Here is an 18,272-nt window from a genome sequence, read left to right as displayed (position 1 = left end):
AATCCGTTTTTATTAATGAGCCCAATCGGAGCAGTCACATGACCTGAAGACAAGCCCTGCCCACCGCGAAGTAATGTATGATGACGTCACAGGTTTCCCCTCAGAACAGCTGAGGACGGCACAGTGGGTGTGGCTTAAGAGGCCGGTAGGCGTGGTTTGGCGCAGTCGATAACGCGCGAGCTCTTCCCCCTCTTCCCACCAGCAGCGTCTTTCTTGTGTGCGCGCGTTACGTCACGTGGCCGGGGGCGCGCACAGCCTGTTCTCTGTGTCTTTTGTTCGCGCATGCGCCCTGTGGGTCGCTGCACAGACGGGCGGTCGCAGTAGAAGCGGCGGCGGTGGCGGCTGTGGAAAAACTGCACCGAGGAGGAGCCGTATTGTGACTATTCTCCTCAGTCTTCATTGCCCTACATGGAGTAATTAGTGGAGCCCTCTACCGTGCTCGGATGCCACTACTTGTCTGCGCTCCGGTAACCGGGGAGAGGAGAACCTCCATTCACTAGCAGCGAGGAAGAGGAGGACAACGGACACCATGAGGTGAGAGCCCCGGATCACAGGCTTCTGGCCGGCACGGAGAGCGCCGCACCGGAGGAGTTCTGCCGGTCCTGTCCCTTTAAGTCTCCATTCATTTATTCCTGGGGTGATTGACAAGCACGGCCGCATCACAAAATGTGCCCTGCACCCCCCGACGGCCCCCCACGGTGGCCTGCACCTTCCAGACGGCCCCCCACGGTGGCCTGCACCCCCAGACGGCCCCCCACGGTGGCCTGCACCTTCCAGACGGCCCCCCACGGTGGCCTGCACCCCCACAGTGGCCTGCACCCCCAGATGGCCCCCAATGTGCTCTACAGTCCCCCCCACTGTACCCGGCACACCCACACAGCCCCCTACTGTGCTCTATGCCCCCCCACTGTACCCGGCACACCCACACAGCCCCCTACTGTGCTCTATGCCCCCCACTGTTCCCGGCACACCCACACAGCCCCCTACTGTGCTCTATGCCCCCCCACTGTACCTGGCACACCCACACGGCCACTTGTTGTACCTGGCACCACTGCATGGCCCCACTGTAGTGCCCTTGCCCCCTTGTTGTACCCTGCACCGCTGCTCCGTTCTGCTGTACCCCACATGGCCCCCCCCCGCCGTTCCCCCACTGTATCTTGCAGCCCTGCTGGCACCAATCCTCACACCTACAACTTGTGTCTGAAGCCCCCTGTGTGCCTGGATCACCCCCGTCTGCCCAATATCTGTAGAACGCCCCCATCTGTCAGGTGTGTCCCCCGAATGTGTAGCGCGCCCTCCACTTCTATCACTTGCCTGTTGCCTGCTCCCCCCACATCTATAGGGCCCCCTTTCTCTCTGCTTCAGCTGGTATTGGTATTTATTCGGCCCCCCCATACATCATGTCTTTGACCCTTAGGAATACAGTGAGTCAAATGACTTACAGTGTAGCTGCCGCAATCCCCCTTCTAACCGGTGTTCCTAGTGCCCCCACCCCCATTCTATCCAATGTCTCCAGTGCTCTCCCCCTACCCCCGATCTATCCGGTGTCCTGAGTGTTCAGCCTCCCCCCATCTATCTGTCCTTAGTGCCCCACACTTCCGATCTATCCAGTGTCCCTAGTGCCCCCCACCCCAATTCTATCCGGTGTCCCCAGTGCTCTCCCACCACTTCCATACTATCCGGTGTCCCTAGTGCCCACCCTATACCTGATCTATCCGGTGTCCCTAGTGCCCACCCTACACCTGATCTATCCGGTGTCCCTAGTGCCCACCCTACACCTGATCTATCCGGTGTCCCTAGTGCCCACCCTACACCTGATCTATCCGGTGTCCCTAGTGCCCACCCTACACCTGATCTATCCGGTGTCCCTAGTGCCCACCCTACACCTGATCTATCCGGTGTCCCTAGTGCCCACCCTACACCTGATCTATCCGGTGTCCCTAGTGCCCACCCTACACCTGATCTATCCGGTGTCCCTAGTGCCCACCCTACACCTGATCTATCCGTGTCCCTAGTGCCCACCCTACACCTGATCTATCCGGTGTCCCTAGTGCCCACCCTACACCTGATCTATCCGGTGTCCCTAGTGCCCACCCTACACCTGATCTATCCGGTGTCCCTAGTGCCCACCCTACACCTGATCTATCCGGTGTCCCTAGTGCCCCACACCTCCGATCTATCCGGCGTCCCTAGTGCTCGTCCTACCCCCGATCTATCCGGTGTCTCTGGCACCCGCCCTACCTCCGATCTATCCGGCGTCCCTAGTGCTCGTCCTACCTCCGATCTATCCGGCGTCCCTAGTGCTCGTCCTACCCCCGATCTATCCGGCGTCCCTAGTGCTCGTCCTACCCCCGATCTATCCGGCGTCCCTAGTGCTCGTCCTACCCCCGATCTATCCGGCGTCCCTAGTGCTCGTCCTACCCCCGATCTATCCGGCGTCCCTAGTGCTCGTCCTACCCCCGATCTATCCGGCGTCCCTAGTGCTCGTCCTACCTCCGATCTATCCGGCGTCCCTAGTGCTCGTCCTACCTCCGATCTATCCGGCGTCCCTAGTGCTCGTCCTACCCCCGATCTATCCGGCGTCCCTAGTGCTCGTCCTACCCCCGATCTATCCGGCGTCCCTAGTGCTCGTCCTACCCCCGATCTATCCGGCGTCCCTAGTGCTCGTCCTACCCCCGATCTATCCGGCGTCCCTAGTGCTCGTCCTACCCCCGATCTCTCCGGCGTCCCTAGTGCTCGTCCTACCCCCGATCTCTCCGGCGTCCCTAGTGCTCGTCCTACCCCCGATCTATCCGGCGTCCCTAGTGCTCGTCCTACCCCCGATCTATCCGGCGTCCCTAGTGCTCGTCCTACCCCCGATCTATCCGGCGTCCCTAGTGCTCGTCCTACCCCCGATCTATCCGGCGTCCCTAGTGCTCGTCCTACCCCCGATCTCTCCGGCGTCCCTAGTGCTCGTCCTACCCCCGATCTCTCCGGCGTCCCTAGTGCTCGTCCTACCCCCGATCTCTCCGGCGTCCCTAGTGCTCGTCCTACCCCCGATCTCTCCGGCGTCCCTAGTGCTCGTCCTACCCCCGATCTCTCCGGCGTCCCTAGTGCTCGTCCTACCCCCGATCTCTCCGGCGTCCCTAGTGCTCGTCCTACCCCCGATCTCTCCGGCGTCCCTAGGGCTCGTCCTACCCCCGATCTCTCCGGTAACTAGTGGTGGTGCTTTTCTTTGCACCTCACCTGCTGCTGCCCCCTTGGTACAGAGCCCACAGTACTCAGCGATTGCATACAGCCCCCGGTAGTCCTGGTGGTTTCTCCGTGATTTCTTCCTGCCTCAGAGATGGTCGTCTCTGAATTAACCTTGTTCACGTCTTATTGGCCAAGTGGCCGTTGCGAGTTCCCCTTAATTAGCCTTGTCCGCTATTGGCCCTGTAGTGGAGAGATACGGCCTGGTTTTGGGGTGAATATCCGGACATCGCGGTGCAGGCGCCCTATGGCTCTCTGCGTCAGTGATTGACCCCTAGCAGTAGCCGCCATTTGTAAGAATCCAGAAGTTGTGATAAGCCGGGGTTCGGGTTATGGATTTTTAATTTTTCTTGGTCTGTTACCTCTACATCTAGTACAGTGTATGCCATCACTACTGGTCTTTGCACCCCCCTTTTGATCTTTTGGGGACCCTTTATGCACATGATGTTCTTTGTGCGTGGTCCTGCCCTGTAGCACCCTGTGCACACCAGATAACACCACCCCCTGCAGTTTACTGCTGGCCATCATTGTGCTCTCCTCCGGGCCCCATTACTATTCATCCCCCGGCCCCTCTCTTGGTATTTGCTTTACAGGGAGAGTGTTATTGTGTGTAACAATGGCCGTCACATGTCCCCAAACAAGGCGCAGGGGAAGGACTGAACTCGGGCTCGCAACAATGTATCCGAATAAATAAAAAAGGAAAGTAAATAAAACAAAGTATCCAGCGTCTAGTCTGGGCCTATTAACCCTGCGAGTGCTGGAGAGCAGGCAGAAGCACATGTCTAAGTGCAAGGACTAGTTGGCTCTGGGAGTAGTCCTGCCCTGGTTATATATATATATATATATCTATCTCCTCATCGCAGCGTCTGGTGGGTGAGTGGGTCCCGGCAGCCCCCCAGGAAACATATGTCGGTGTTTTCTATGTGCAGGGTAATAATTGACTCACAGTGTGTGGAATTTGCTCTCAATGGATGAGACAGCTGTGCTCAGCCCCCCCCAGTCTCCAGCTTTGTGAGACAGCAGCGAGAAGGGGATCTGCCTGTAGGTTTATTATGGGTGACCCCCCCCCCCCACCCTCTGCCCTTGTCACCTGTTGGGTGGATTAACCCCTTCTCGGCCGATAGATGTAGATTATATGCTGCGTAGGTGATCAAGAGGGGGGGGGGGGTATACACTGGGAAACCCCCCCCCCCCCTCCCCCAGCCTTTCTTGGTGTGTGGATGCCTTGCTGCGTCCCATTATTAGCCATGTACCGTGCATAGCGCTGCGGGTTCTGCTATTGATTGCGATCAGGTTGTGATGCTGTCGCAAGCAGGAATCCCCCTGTCTGCTCCTCGCTTTGCATTAGTGACTGCACCATTCGCCTGCTGTATGCAGTCCTCGCTGCCTCCGGGCCCATCATCCGTCTACTCACACCCCATTAATAAGGTCTATTCTGTACCACGTCTGGGGACGAGGCTGGAGATCACCCGGTGTGATGGCCATGCAGGGGTCCAGGCCCAAAGTGACCAGCATTTTTATTTATTTTTTTTGGGTAGTCCTCTTGTTTGTTGCATTGCAGTGTGTGTTGCCCTCTGTGAGATCAATACCCCGTCAGATCGTGATCATCCCGGCACAGGCCATTCCTGGCGTAGTATAAAGAGGACAGCAGATATACAATCTCTGGTGACTGCTAATGAGGGGTTAGCCTCTCATTTGGCAGACCTTTTCCTTTAAGGTTAAACAATTGGGTAAAACAAAACTGCCCGAAGATCCAGCGTTGCACACAGTTGTCCCTGTCCTGCTGTGACAGATTAATGACAAACAGTTGCATGAGCCTCTATAAGGGTAACCTTGGAGGAGGCTGGAAACCTCCACAATGACAATGTATGAGCCATATACTGGACCAAACGGACCCTGCTCATATCTGCCCCAATAATGTATAATATTAATTTTATTCATTTATATAGCGCTATTAATTCCACAGCGCTTTACATACATTGGTAATGCTGTCCCCATTGGGGCTCACAATCTAGAGTCCCTATCTTGGTCTTTCAAGTGTGGGAGGAAACCGGAGACCCCGGAGGAAACCCATGCAGACACGGGGAGAACATACAAACTCCTTGCAGATGGTGTCCTTGGTGGGATTTGAACCCAGGACCCCAGCGCTGCAAGGCTGCAGTGCTAACCACTGAGCCACGTGTATGAGCCATATACTGGACCAAACGGACCCCTGATAGAAGACCCCTGCTCATATCTGCCCCAACAATGTATAACGTTATGGGAACGCTGTAGGATAAGGAACACAATAGTGAGTGCAGCTCTGGAGTATAAAGTAACACAGGATCAGTAATGTATGTTCACAGTTGCTGCACCAGCAGAATAGTGAATGCAGCTCTGGAGTATAATATAGGAGGTAACTCAGGATCAGTAATGTATGTACACAGTGACTGCACCAGCAGAATAGTGAGTGCAGCTCTGGAGTATAATATAGGAGGTAACTCAGGATCAGTAATGTATGTACACAGTGACTGCACCAGCAGAATAGTGAGTGCAGCTCTGGAGTATAATACAGGAGGTAACTCAGGATCTGTAATGTATGTACACAGTGACTGCACCAGCAGAATAGTGAGTGCAGCTCTGGAGTATAATACAGGAGGTAACTCAGGATCAGTATGGAATAAGTAATGGATATACACAGTGATTGCACCAGCAGAATAGTGAGTGTAGCTCTGGAATATAATACATAATGTAACTCAGGATCAGTAATGTAATGTATGTACACAGTGACTGCATCAGCAGAATAGTGAGTGCAGCTCTGGAGTATAATACAGGATGTAACTCAGGATCAGTAATGTAATGTATGTACACAGTGACTGCACCAGCAGAATAGTGAGTGCAGCTCTGGTGTATAATACAGGAGGTAACTCAGGATCAGTAATGTAATGTATGTACACAGTGACTGCACCAGCAGAATAGTGAGTGCAGCTCTGGAGTATAATACAGGAGGTAACTCAGGATCAGTGAGGATAAGAGTAATGTATGTACATAGTGAGTTGAGCTCTGAAGTAAAATACACAAAGTAACACTGGATAAGTATTTCTTGCTTTTACAAAGTTTCTCTGCTGCAGATGTCTCTGGATTCTCTCTATATACATAGGAGTCCCCCTTCCCCGCACCGGAGCCCATTATGGAGCCCCTGATCTGATGTGACCTTCCTTTCTTGAGAAGCTAATAAGGTTTTGGTGGGCAGGAATTCTCGGTTACTATGGTGATGCCAGTATTTAGGTCAGTGAGGCAGCGATGGGTCATCTGGTGGACGGAGATTCATCTGCATGTGAGGCGTCAGTCATGGGAATTCAGGACCGTGTATTTGGGGTGTTGGAGGACTCTGCAGGTGGACGCCCCCCGCCCTTCTTATAGTATGGCACCTTGGTTATATCCGCTGTTTGCTCGCTGCTTCCATTGCTCGGATCCAAGTTTCTTTTGACATTTGTCTGAATGTTTTTTGCATTGACTGTTGCATTGCCCGCTCACACCCACAGCCCTTCATCATGGAGTGACCAGAATGGCTGAGACTGTCTCCCTGTGCTGCGGGCCTTTACCAGGCAGAACTTATTGGGATTGTTTTCTTTCTGATCTCCTCCATTGAGCTCCACGGGGCGGTTGCATTATGTGTACATCTCCAGTGACGTAATTCACTATATAAGCTTATATCACCAGCTAAACAAATATGCATAATGCATGGTATAAGATTGTCTTCTTGGATACCTCTATCTAAAATAAATAAATTAAAAAAAAAAAATAAATATATATATATATATATATATATATATATATATATATATATATATATATATATATATATATATATATATATATATATATATATATAATTAGTATAGGCCAAAAGTTTGGACACACCTTCTCATCTCTAGAACAACTATTAAGAGGAGACTTTGTGCAGCAGCCTTCATGGTAAAATAGCTGCTGGGAAACCACTGCTAAGGATAGGCAACAAGCAGAAGAGACTTGTTTGGGTAAAGAACACAAGGAATGGACATTAGACCAGTGGAAATCTGTGCTTTGCTCTGATGAGTCCAAATTTGAGATCTTTGGATCCAACCACCATGTCTTTGTAGAAAAGGTGAACGGATGGACTCTACATGGCTGGTTCCCACCGTGAAGCATGGAGGAGGAGGTGTGATGGTGTGGGGGGTGCTTTGCTGGTGATACTGTTGGGGATTTATTCAAAATTGAAGGCATACAGAACCAGCATGGCTACCACAGCATCTTGCAGCGGCGTGCTATTCCATCCGGTTTGCGTTTAGTTGGACTGTCATTTCTTTTTCAACAGGACAATGACCCTAAACACACCTCCAGGCTGTGTAAGGGCTATTTGACTAAGAAGGAGAGTGATGGGGTGCAACACCCAATGACCTGGCCTCCACAGTCACCAGACCTGAACCCAATTGAGATGGTCTGGGGTGAGCTGGACCGCAGAGTGAAGGCAAAAGGGCCAACAAGTGCTAAGCATCTCTGGGAACTCCTTCAAGACTGTTGGAAAACCATTTCCGGTGACTACCTCTTGAAGCTCATAAAGGGAATGCCAAGAGTGTGCAAAGCAGTAATCAAAGCAAAAGGGGGCTACTTTGAAGAACCTAGAATATAAGACATATTTTCAGTTGTTTCACACTTTTTTTTTTAAGTATTTCATTCCACATGTGTTAATTCATAGTTTTGATGTCTTTAATGTGAATCTACAATTTTCAGAGTCATGAAAATAAAGAAAACTCTCTGATTGAGAAGGTGTGTCCAAACTTTTGGTCTGTACTATATACCGTATATATAATATTGCAAAAACAACAATTTTTTCTGACCTTCATTCTTTTATACCAGCTTTCTTTCTTTCGAATGACTGAGATATTTTTGAGATGTTGCAGATGCATTGTGAATACCCCCCGGGGATCCGGGCACATGTGGTACTATTGACTCTGGCAGCAACCTTTAGACCCCCATTGACTTTTAAAATGGGGTCCTTTGGGTTAATGTGTTCGGACCTGAGCCTGATATTGTATATTGGATGATAGAGTTGAGCAAAATGATTTGTAGGACCCTGATCCACGTTGGTTGTCGGAGCTTGTGGTCTTTGCATTGTGGAGTGATGCAGTATGACATGTTTGGGGGGGGTCTACTAATCAAGGAGGCGCCTGGGATGCCGCGGGTAGTTAGGATGTTTACAGTGCTCTGGGTTGGTGGCCACGGACTACCAATGTTTGGCGAACCAGCTGGTGAACAGGTCTAGGACTTCCTAATTCACTCCTCACTAGTTACCAGTACTGAGCACCCGAGCATGGTAGTGCCCGCTCATCACTAGTTACCAGTACTGAGCACCCGAGCATGGTAGTGCCTGCTCATCACTAGTTACCAGTACTGAGCACCCGAGCATGGTAGTGCCCGCTCATCACTAGTTACGAGTACTGAGCACCCGAGCATGGTAGTGCTCACTCATCACTAGTTACCAGTACTGAGCACCCGAGCATGGTAGTGCCCGCTCATCACTAGTTACCAGTACTGAGCACCCGAGCATGGTAGTGCCCGCTCATCACTAGTTACCAGTACTGAGCACCCGAGCATGGTAGTGCCCGCTCATCACTTGTTACCAGTACTGAGCACCCGAGCATGGTAGTGCCCGCTCATCACTAGTTACGAGTACCGAGCATGGTAGTGCCCACTCATCATTAGTTACGAGTACCGAGCATGGTAGTGTCCGCTCATCACTAGTTACCAGTACCGAGCACCCGAGCATGGTAGTGCCTGCTCATCACTAGTTACGAGTACCGAGCACCCGAGCATGGTAGTGCTCACTCATCACTAGTTACCAGTACTGAGCACCCGAGCATGGTAGTGCCCGCTCATCACTAGTTACCAGTACTGAGCACCCGAGCATGGTAGTGCCCGCTCATCACTAGTTACCAGTACTGAGCACCCGAGCATGGTAGTGCCCGCTCATCACTTGTTACCAGTACTGAGCACCCGAGCATGGTAGTGCCCGCTCATCACTAGTTACGAGTACCGAGCATGGTAGTGCCCGCTCATCACTAGTTACCAGTACCGAGCACCCGAGCATGGTAGTGCCCGCTCATCACTAGTTACGAGTACTGAGCACCCGAGCATGGTAGTGCCCGCTCATCACTAGTTACGAGTACTGAGCACCCGAGCATGGTAGTGCCCACTCATCACTAGTTACGAGTACCGAGCATGGTAGTGCCCGCTCATCACTAGTTACCAGTACTGAGCATGGTAGTGTCCGCTCATCACTAGTTACCAGTACTGAGCACTCGAGCATGGTAGTGCCTGCTCATAACTAGTTACCAGTACTGAGCACCCGAGCATGGTAGTGCCAGCTCATCACTAGTTACCAGTACTGAGCACCCGAGCATGGTAGTGCCCGCTCATCACTAGTTACGAGTACTGAGCACCCGAGCATGGTAGTGCTCACTCATCACTAGTTACCAGTACTGAGCACCCGAGCATGGTAGTGCCCGCTCATCACTAGTTACCAGTACTGAGCACCCGAGCATGGTAGTGCCCGCTCATCACTAGTTACCAGTACTGAGCACCCGAGCATGGTAGTGCCCGCTCATCACTTGTTACCAGTACTGAGCACCCGAGCATGGTAGTGCCCGCTCATCACTAGTTACGAGTACCGAGCATGGTAGTGCCCGCTCATCACTAGTTACCAGTACCGAGCACCCGAGCATGGTAGTGCCCGCTCATCACTAGTTACGAGTACTGAGCACCCGAGCATGGTAGTGCCCGCTCATCACTAGTTACGAGTACTGAGCACCCGAGCATGGTAGTGCCCACTCATCACTAGTTACGAGTACCGAGCATGGTAGTGCCCGCTCATCACTAGTTACCAGTACCAAGCATGGTAGTGCCCACTCATCACTAGTTTCTGGATGAAATCTATGCCTGATCTTTGGCAGATCTAATCCTGGATTGTTCGGTTACACAGTGGCCCAGATCTTCACAGCGTTTTCTTACACCAGCTCCTCCTTCCTCTTGTATATGGGGATCATCGCGCGCTCATACACCATTTTTAAAGTGCATCATCATGAAGACTGAGCAGTTGACTTCATGAATATTTGACGTCCAGCTCATTTTTTAGGAATGTTTTTTTTTTTTTTTTTTTTTCTTGTGCTCCTCATGCTACGCTCACCATTTGATACCTTCGCTCCCCCCGAGGACGAAACAGCTGTGCCGTATGAATGAGCATTAAGGGTACGATGACATCTTTTTGTCTTTGGTCACCGCGGCTTTTCAGTCCTTAGACTCCAGCTGTCGTCATTCTCTGCGGCGGGGGCTGCGTGCGTACGGACAGGTGGAGGGGGTTTTATGACTCCTCGTCGTCTGCCCCACTCATATGTCCATTTTTGTTTTTACTTTTTTGGGCTATAGAGCATGAGTTTAAGAAGTAGAGGGGGATGTTTTACATAACCCCTCTCTTCCAGCCTCGTCTTTTGCTGAGTCTGTGCTGCATTAGCAGATATTTTTTTTTTTTTTAAATCCTCCTAAAAAAATGTTGTTAGTGTCCACGACGAGCGCGTTTCCTTCTAAGGTAAAGTGATCGTCAGTGCCGGGGACGGGGCGAGGACACAGCGCAGATAACTGAATTATCTCCTGCTGGAACTTAGCTCTTTTTTTTTTTTTTTTTTTTTTTCCGTTACTCGGCAGGGGGTGACACCCTGGTGGAATATGTGTAATGTTTGCACGTCTTGTGATAGACGTGGTAATGCTGATAGTGCCACCAACCTATTATCTTTTAAAGGGGAATGCCGCCATGAGCATCCGTTTGCAATCTTGTGTGGGATGACAAGCTGATTGTGTTTCCAATTCATGTACCATTCCCTTTAAAATATGAGCCATTGTGTATAGGAGATACGGGTGGGATAGCTGCAGGACCAAGCCATTGTGTATGGGAGACACGGGCGGGATAGCTGCCGGCAGAGCCATTGTGTATGGGAGACACGGGCGGGATAGCTGCCGGCAGAGCCATTGTGTATGGGAGACACGGGCGGGATAGCTGCCGGCAGAGCCATTGTGTATGGGAGACACGGGCGGGATAGCTGCCAGCCGAGCCATTGTGTATGGGACACACGGGCGGGATAGCTGCCGGCTGAGCCATTGTGTATGGGAGACACGGGCGGGATAGCTGCCGGCAGAACCATTGTGTATGGGAGACAAGGGCGGGATAGCTGCCGGCAGAACCATTGTGTATGGGAGACACGGGCGGGATAGCTGCCGGCCGAGCCATTGTGTATGGGACACACGGGCGGGATAGCTGCCGGCTGAGCCGTTGTGTATGAGAGACACGGGCGGGATAGCTGCCGGCTGAGCCGTTGTGTATGAGAGACACTGGCGGGATAGCTGCCGGCTGAGCCGTTGTGTATGAGAGACACGGGCGGGATAGCTTCCGGCTGAGCCATTGTGTATGGGAGACACGGGAGGGTTAGCTGCCGGCCCAGCCATTGTGTACAGAGACATGGGAGGGATAGCGCCTGGCTGAGCCGTGGTGTATGGGAGACACGGGCGGGATAGCTGCCGGGCGAGCCATTGTGTATGGGAGACACGGGCGGGATAGCTGCCAGACTAAGCCATTGTGTATAGGAGACACCTGCGGGATAGCTGCCGGCCGAGCCATTGTGTAGGGGAGACTCGGGAGGGATAGCTGTCGGCTGAGCCATTGTGTATGGGAGACACGGGCGGGATAGCTGCTGGCCGAGCCATTGTGTATGGGAGACACGGGCGGGATAGCTGCTGGCCGAGCCATTGTGTATGGGAGACACCTGATGGATAGCTGCCGGCCGAGCCATTGTGTAGGGAGACACGGGCGGGATAGCTGCCGGCCGAGCCATTGTGTAGGGAGACACGGGCGGGATAGCTGCCGGCCGAGCCATTGTGTAGGGAGACACGGGCGGGATAGCTGCCAGCTGAGCCATTGTGTATGGGAGACACGGGCGGGATAGCTGCCGGGCGAGCCATTGTGTATGGGAGACACGGGCGGGATAGCTGCCGGCCGAGCCATTGTGTATGGGAGACACGGGCGGGATAGCTGCCAGACTAAGCCATTGTGTATAGGAGACACCTGCGGGATAGCTGCCGGCCGAGCCATTGTGTAGGGGAGACACGGGAGGGATAGCTGCCGGCTGAGCCATTTTGTATGGGAGACACGGGCGGGATAGCTGCCGGCTGAGCCGTTGTGTACAGAGACATGGGAGGGATAGGTCCTGGCTGAGCCGTGGTGTATGGGAGACTCGGGCGGGATAGCTGCTAGCCGAGCCATTGTGTATGGGAGACACGGGCGGGATAGCTGCCGGCTGAGCCATTCTGTATGGGAGACACGGGCGGGATAGCTGCCGGCCCAGCCATTGTGTATGGGAGACACGGGAGGGATAGCTGCCAGACTAAGCCATTGTGTACGGGGGAGACGGGTGCCATTATTAGTCCTGTGCTTGCAGTGCTATGATAACACGTAGCAGTATATGGCAGGGGCGGTTGGTTCCATGTATCGCAGTGAAGTGCCGGCTCCGGTGTCCTCGCTGCATTAAGTATTGATAAGACGATGCTGTTTACAAATGGCCTCTAGTCTTCCTATCGGGCCGCGATGCAGGATCCAATGTCGGTCTGTAATGTGTGAGTACACCGGCATCTCGCGGACAGATTATATACATTGCAGAAAGCTCAAAATACTAAGAGGACTTCAGGTGTCCTCTAATAGTATCCCTTTAATCTGACTGCTCCCGGGACCCTTAGCAAACAGCTTAGAGTATTGTAGGGTGATTTGGCCCTCCGCTTGTTTCATGGAAATAACTATATACCTAATACAAATCGATCACAGACCTGATGAGGCTGGTGTACTTACTTAGAGAAGCCATGTCAGAACAGCTGCAGAACCCTGGTATTAAAATGAGTGCAGCTAAAGAGTGAGGGGCGCTCGTGAGTCCGTGTATTCAGTCTCTGTATACCCAACTGGAGTGTCCGCAGCAGCTTGTACTGAGCAGTGAGAGATCGCAGCAGGGAGGAGGGTCACTGCAGCATATTCAGAAATTGGGGGGAATCTTTTCTTAATAGTTGCACAGCCATTCAGACGTGACATTAGGAATGAGTACACCAGTCTCATAAGGTCTAAGAGCGGCTGAATATTTGAATTGTAAAATCTGATGAGACAAAGGCTTCCCCTTGGCCTCGATAGACGGGTTTCACCATGTGCTGGGTTGATTGTGGTATCGTTTCCACCTAGGACAAGGCAGGGGGCATCGGCAGGGAGGATTAGGCAGCAGATTTGGAGCATTTGCCCTGACTAGGGGTTGTCCTCGGGGCATGTGCCACCTGTTTATACAGTATGTTTGACAGACAATTTTATTCTCTGCTGTTCTAAGGCGGAGTTCACATGTCTGGGAGAACGCATCCGTTGGCAAAAAAAAAGTTCTGCAAACACAACTTTCTTGTCCATTTTGAAAAAATAGATTTTTGCAGGATCCGTTTTTTTTTTTTTTAACATGTGAGTCTATGGAAAACGAATCCGTTAACTGATTGCTATTTAATGGTCTGGTTTTTTTTTTTCTTGCATTTGTAACGCATCCGTTTTTTTCTTACTGGATCAGTTTCAAATGGAAGGTAATTAGCAATCGGGTAACTGATCCGTTTTCCATAGACGGATCCTGCAAAAATCTATTTTTTTGAAAATGGACAAGAAAGTTGTGTTTGCAAAACTTTTGTCAATGGATCTCTGCAGGATCCGTTTAAGGCCATATGCACACTCGAAATTGTTTTTTTTTCTTAGGGAAAATCTGGACCCTCTGAAAGATTCCCGCTCCTGCGGTAAAAAAACGCACCAAAACCACCACGAAATCCGCATGCGGTTTTGCTGCGTTTTTTCCGCAGTTTGGTCCCTGCGAATTTTTACCATTTATCTATGGCAAAAAACGCAGGTACCTGGGGAAAAGTGAAATGCTCATTAACTCCGCAGCGTAAATTCTGCGGGTAAATACGCAGGTATAAACAACCCCAGTTTGCTCAAAGCATTTTTTTTTATTCCCATAGGTTTTGCTGGGGAATGACTGCAGAAATGTTAGACACATTTTCTTAAGCAAATCTGCGGTAAAAGCTGCGGTAAAAGCTGCGGTAAATCCGCAGAGTGCGTACAGGGCCTAAGGGATGATTACTGGACATGGGAACTCTGCCTAAATCGATATACGATCCTGCGTGCAGGGAGAACCCGCCTCCAAGATGCTGCAGCGTTTCAGAAAAAAATGTGCACAGATGCAGTAACTCCGCCACTTTCTGCTCCATGCCGCTCGTGCTTTGGGCAGCATCAATCAATTTTCAAGATTCCTTTAAAGTCCTCGCCCGCTGCTGTAGATGACTTACTAGTAGTGTTGAGCGGACCAGAACTGTAAAAGTCTGGATCCGCGCGGTGTCAGGGTCTGATCCAGGTCCGACCTGGACCCAGGAATCCAGCTGCACGATCCGGGTTCGGGTTGTGTTTTTTTTTTTTTTTTTTTTTTGTTTCCTGTCCTCGTCGTCGTCCTCCTCGTCCTCCTCGTCCCCCTCCTCGTCCCCCTCCTCGTCCCCCGATTATGAGCAATCCGCTCAGCTCTACTTACTAGGCATAAATTATCAGAATCCCGCCAGATCTGGTGGGTTGTGATTGGCAGTGGTTTTCTTTGCACTCCGCTCCGAGGCGGTGTTGGCGTTGACCGCTTTCTTCTCGCGCTTACTTGCTGTGGCTACAATGCTATTTTTATATCAATGTTTTGACCACGTAGCGATATACAGAAGACAGAAGGGTTTAGTTGTAGGATCAGACTACGTAGTGTTTGTGTGTAGTCTGTTACCATAGAAACACATTGGTCTGTAGGGGAGCTGCATGCACATGATAGTAGGATGTTAAGAAATAGATTTTGAAGTTAAGACATGGGCTTTACAGAATTTCTCCAGTGCCTGTTACTTCTGATGACTTGTTGGGATATGCACATATTGTGCAAGTGTCCATCAGAAAAACATGCGTGCACAATAATGGCGGTCGTCCGTATGTCACCTCCGGAATTGAGCGAAACCCTTTATATGGGCCACTTGTGAATGTTCAGCACTAGCGGGATTGGGGGAAATGTCTCCAGACTAGTGAACGGCAGAATCAGGGCAGTCGTCCATAATGGATTTTGTGTGTTGTCACCTGGTTTCTGCGGGCGTCGCTCCCTCTGTCTGTCTCTCGTCGTGTCTCATTCTCTTGCAGATCATTGTGATTTGATTCTTTTATATTTGGGAAGAGGTGAAGTATTCGGCAAGAATGACCTATATTTAGCTGATTGTCGTCTCTTTAATGCTAATGATTGGAGGCTGTGCCAGGTTTAGTGCGAGCGGCGTCTGCGCAGGCCAAGGAATCAGCGCTGCGCCTACATTACTGCTGTAGATCTTGGTTCAGAGCCGGGCATGAAACGCTTCTTGACGTGGCCAGAGCTGACACCCAATATAGACCTCAGGAATGTAATCTTCTAGGGCCGTGGAGTATTGGGCTATATGGCGGCACACGCGCCATACTGTAGAGTTGTAAGGACGGCGCGCCCCCGGTTTAGGGCCCGGCGCGCCCCCGGTTTAGGGCCCGGCGCGCCCCCGGTTTAGGGCCCGGCGCGCCCCCGGTTTAGGGCCCGGCGCGCCCCCGATATAGAATTCGGAACTAGGGTGGTTTTGCTGAATTTCCTTTGCCTCTTTCTTCCACATTGAGTCACTCTGATGACATTACTCATTTTTGCGCCGTTGCTTCTTTTTTTATTGGTCACATCTATAGAAGATACGTGGTTGCACCATAAAGGGTGTCCGGGTCCGGTAGATGCTCCTCTTCTGTTATCAGCACATCCGTCTCCATGTATAGACATGTCTGCGCTGCTGTCCTGCTCCTGACAAATCTACAAACCTCCACTTCCAAGGAATTTAGGATTCGGTAGTGAAACCGTCGTTTCCCAGACTTTGGCTGTTTGCTCATGTCGGAGGTGTCGGGAGGACCTGTGACCAGACGCGCCCACGGGCAGACATCACCCCACCGGATCCTCAGTGCGAAATGCTTGTACCGTCAGCCAGGATTGTTGACTGACCCTATAAATGGCCTTTCCCGTGCCCTAAAAGGTGACGTTAAATGTAGAGCCCACGTCTCGCCTGGGTGTTGTCCTTTAGAGAGTAACGTGTTGCACTTGTTTGCAGCTTATGCTAATTTTTTTTTTCAAAATTGCTTCACTAGCAAAATGATACTGATTGGAGAGAGACAATGTAATCCACTCTCTTTCCAATCCCAATGGAGAGGGGCTGCAGAAGCAATGGTAACTATTTTGCAAGTTGCTGGGTCCCTTGGGTAAAAAGTATGGACCGAAAGGTCTATAATAATAATAATATAATAATATAATATTTATTCCACAGCGCTTTACATACATTGGCAACACTGTCCCCATTGGGGCTCACAATCTAAATTCCCTATCAGTATGTTTTGGAGTGTGGGAGGAAACCGGAGAACCCGGAGGAAACCCACGCAGACACGGGGAGAACATACAAACTCCTTGCAGATGTTGTCCTTGGTGGGATTTGAACCCAGGACCCCAGCGCTGCAAGACTGCAGTGCTAACCACTGAGCCACCACAAGACTGCAGTGCTAACCACTGAGCCACCGTGCCGCCCACAAAGGTCTGACTGCATGATATGGTCAGGCGTAGAGCTTGGCCTTGACGTGTAGGTTCCTCTGTGCTGTAGGGGTGTCTTCTCATGCTCCTCCCTTTTTCGGTACCTTCCTCTGTTTTTCCAGAGTGCTCCTTTTAAGGCTTTGTAGACAATAGGCTAATAGGCAGCGCTGCCCTTTAATTAGAGACTTGTTCTCCTATTCCTAATGAATTGAAGTCCCATGAAGTTTTTTGCACTTATTGGACTTATTTCTACGTGAATAAGATGGAATTACCTGTTTGCTCGTGCCTTTTCCTAAAGGTGGCCATACCCCTTCAATACCCCTTGGATGCAAACTATTCCTCCTGTCATACACCTATATATTGGGTCTCGTTGAGGAGAGGGACTTCCTGGCACCGCTGGCGGCTGCTTATCTCCTTTAGGTACAAACGATACCAACACGCCCAATTCTTCTCTTGACATTTGCCTAATGGCAAATACAGAGATTAGTTGCTCAGATGTTCCATAATTTATCCCAGTATATTCCACTTTACCCCCTTCTAATCCACAATCTTTGCTGACATGGCTGCAGCAGTGAAGTCCCGATTAAAGCACATGACCCCTGCAGCCAATCACTGGATTCAGTAGAAAAGAATAACTCCGGCACACTGTATATTTCCTACAATGAAGGTCTAATGGACACAGTTGATTTCCAATCCTTTTTCTTTTATTTAAGGTGCAAAAGGTAAAAATCTTACCTGCTAGTGATTCCTGCCCATCTTAGTCTGTCCAACCCGAGGAAGGCCTGTGAGGCCGAAACGTCGTTACTTGGCGGACTTGTTTTGTACAGCACTTTTTCACTTTTGCACCTTAAATAAAAGAAAAGGATTGGAAATCAACTATCTGTGTCCATTATACCTTCATTGTGGGAAATATACAGTGTGCCGGAGTTATTCTTTTCTACCTAACCTTTTTTTCCTGAGCACCTGTGGAAGGTGATGCGAGGTCTTTTCTTGTACAATCACTGGATTCAGACAGTAGGCAGCAGGAGATCGCTGAGCTTTGTTGATCATAACCACTGCAGCCAATCACTAATATCTAGAGAAGCAGCAGCGCTGGAGTGGCAAAGGTACCTAAGGCTCATTGTGTGTGTGTGTGTGTGTATATGTATGTATGTATAAAAATATATATATATATCTCTCTCACTTGGAGGACTCTGTCTCAGAGTCCTCCAAGTGATCATGAGAAAACTGTAGACGAGCCTTGACATGACGCTTTGAAAGTAAAGGTACCTTACGGGCTCGTCTGGAACGGAGACCATTGCGGTGGAGTACGTTACTTATGGTATTGAC

At 50.8% G+C, this 18,272-nt stretch overlaps 1 protein-coding gene across 1 annotated transcript in view; it reads left to right on the top strand.

Moving 5' to 3' along the window:
- Positions 1 to 280: 280 nt before the first annotated feature.
- ENAH (ENAH actin regulator) overlaps positions 281 to 18,272 on the top strand; it is a 71,512-nt gene continuing 53,520 nt past the window's right edge. Inside the window, 1 exon segment of the mRNA XM_075341430.1 lies at positions 281 to 534. Within this exon segment, the coding sequence (XP_075197545.1) occupies positions 530 to 534 (5 nt within the window). The 5' untranslated portion in view covers positions 281 to 529.

Source organism: Anomaloglossus baeobatrachus, chromosome 3 (genome assembly GCF_048569485.1).
Source record: "Anomaloglossus baeobatrachus isolate aAnoBae1 chromosome 3, aAnoBae1.hap1, whole genome shotgun sequence".
Classification (NCBI taxonomy): Eukaryota; Metazoa; Chordata; class Amphibia; order Anura; family Aromobatidae; genus Anomaloglossus; species Anomaloglossus baeobatrachus.
Note: the sequence above shows the minus strand (reverse complement) of the source record. Positions and strands in the feature narration are given on the sequence as shown.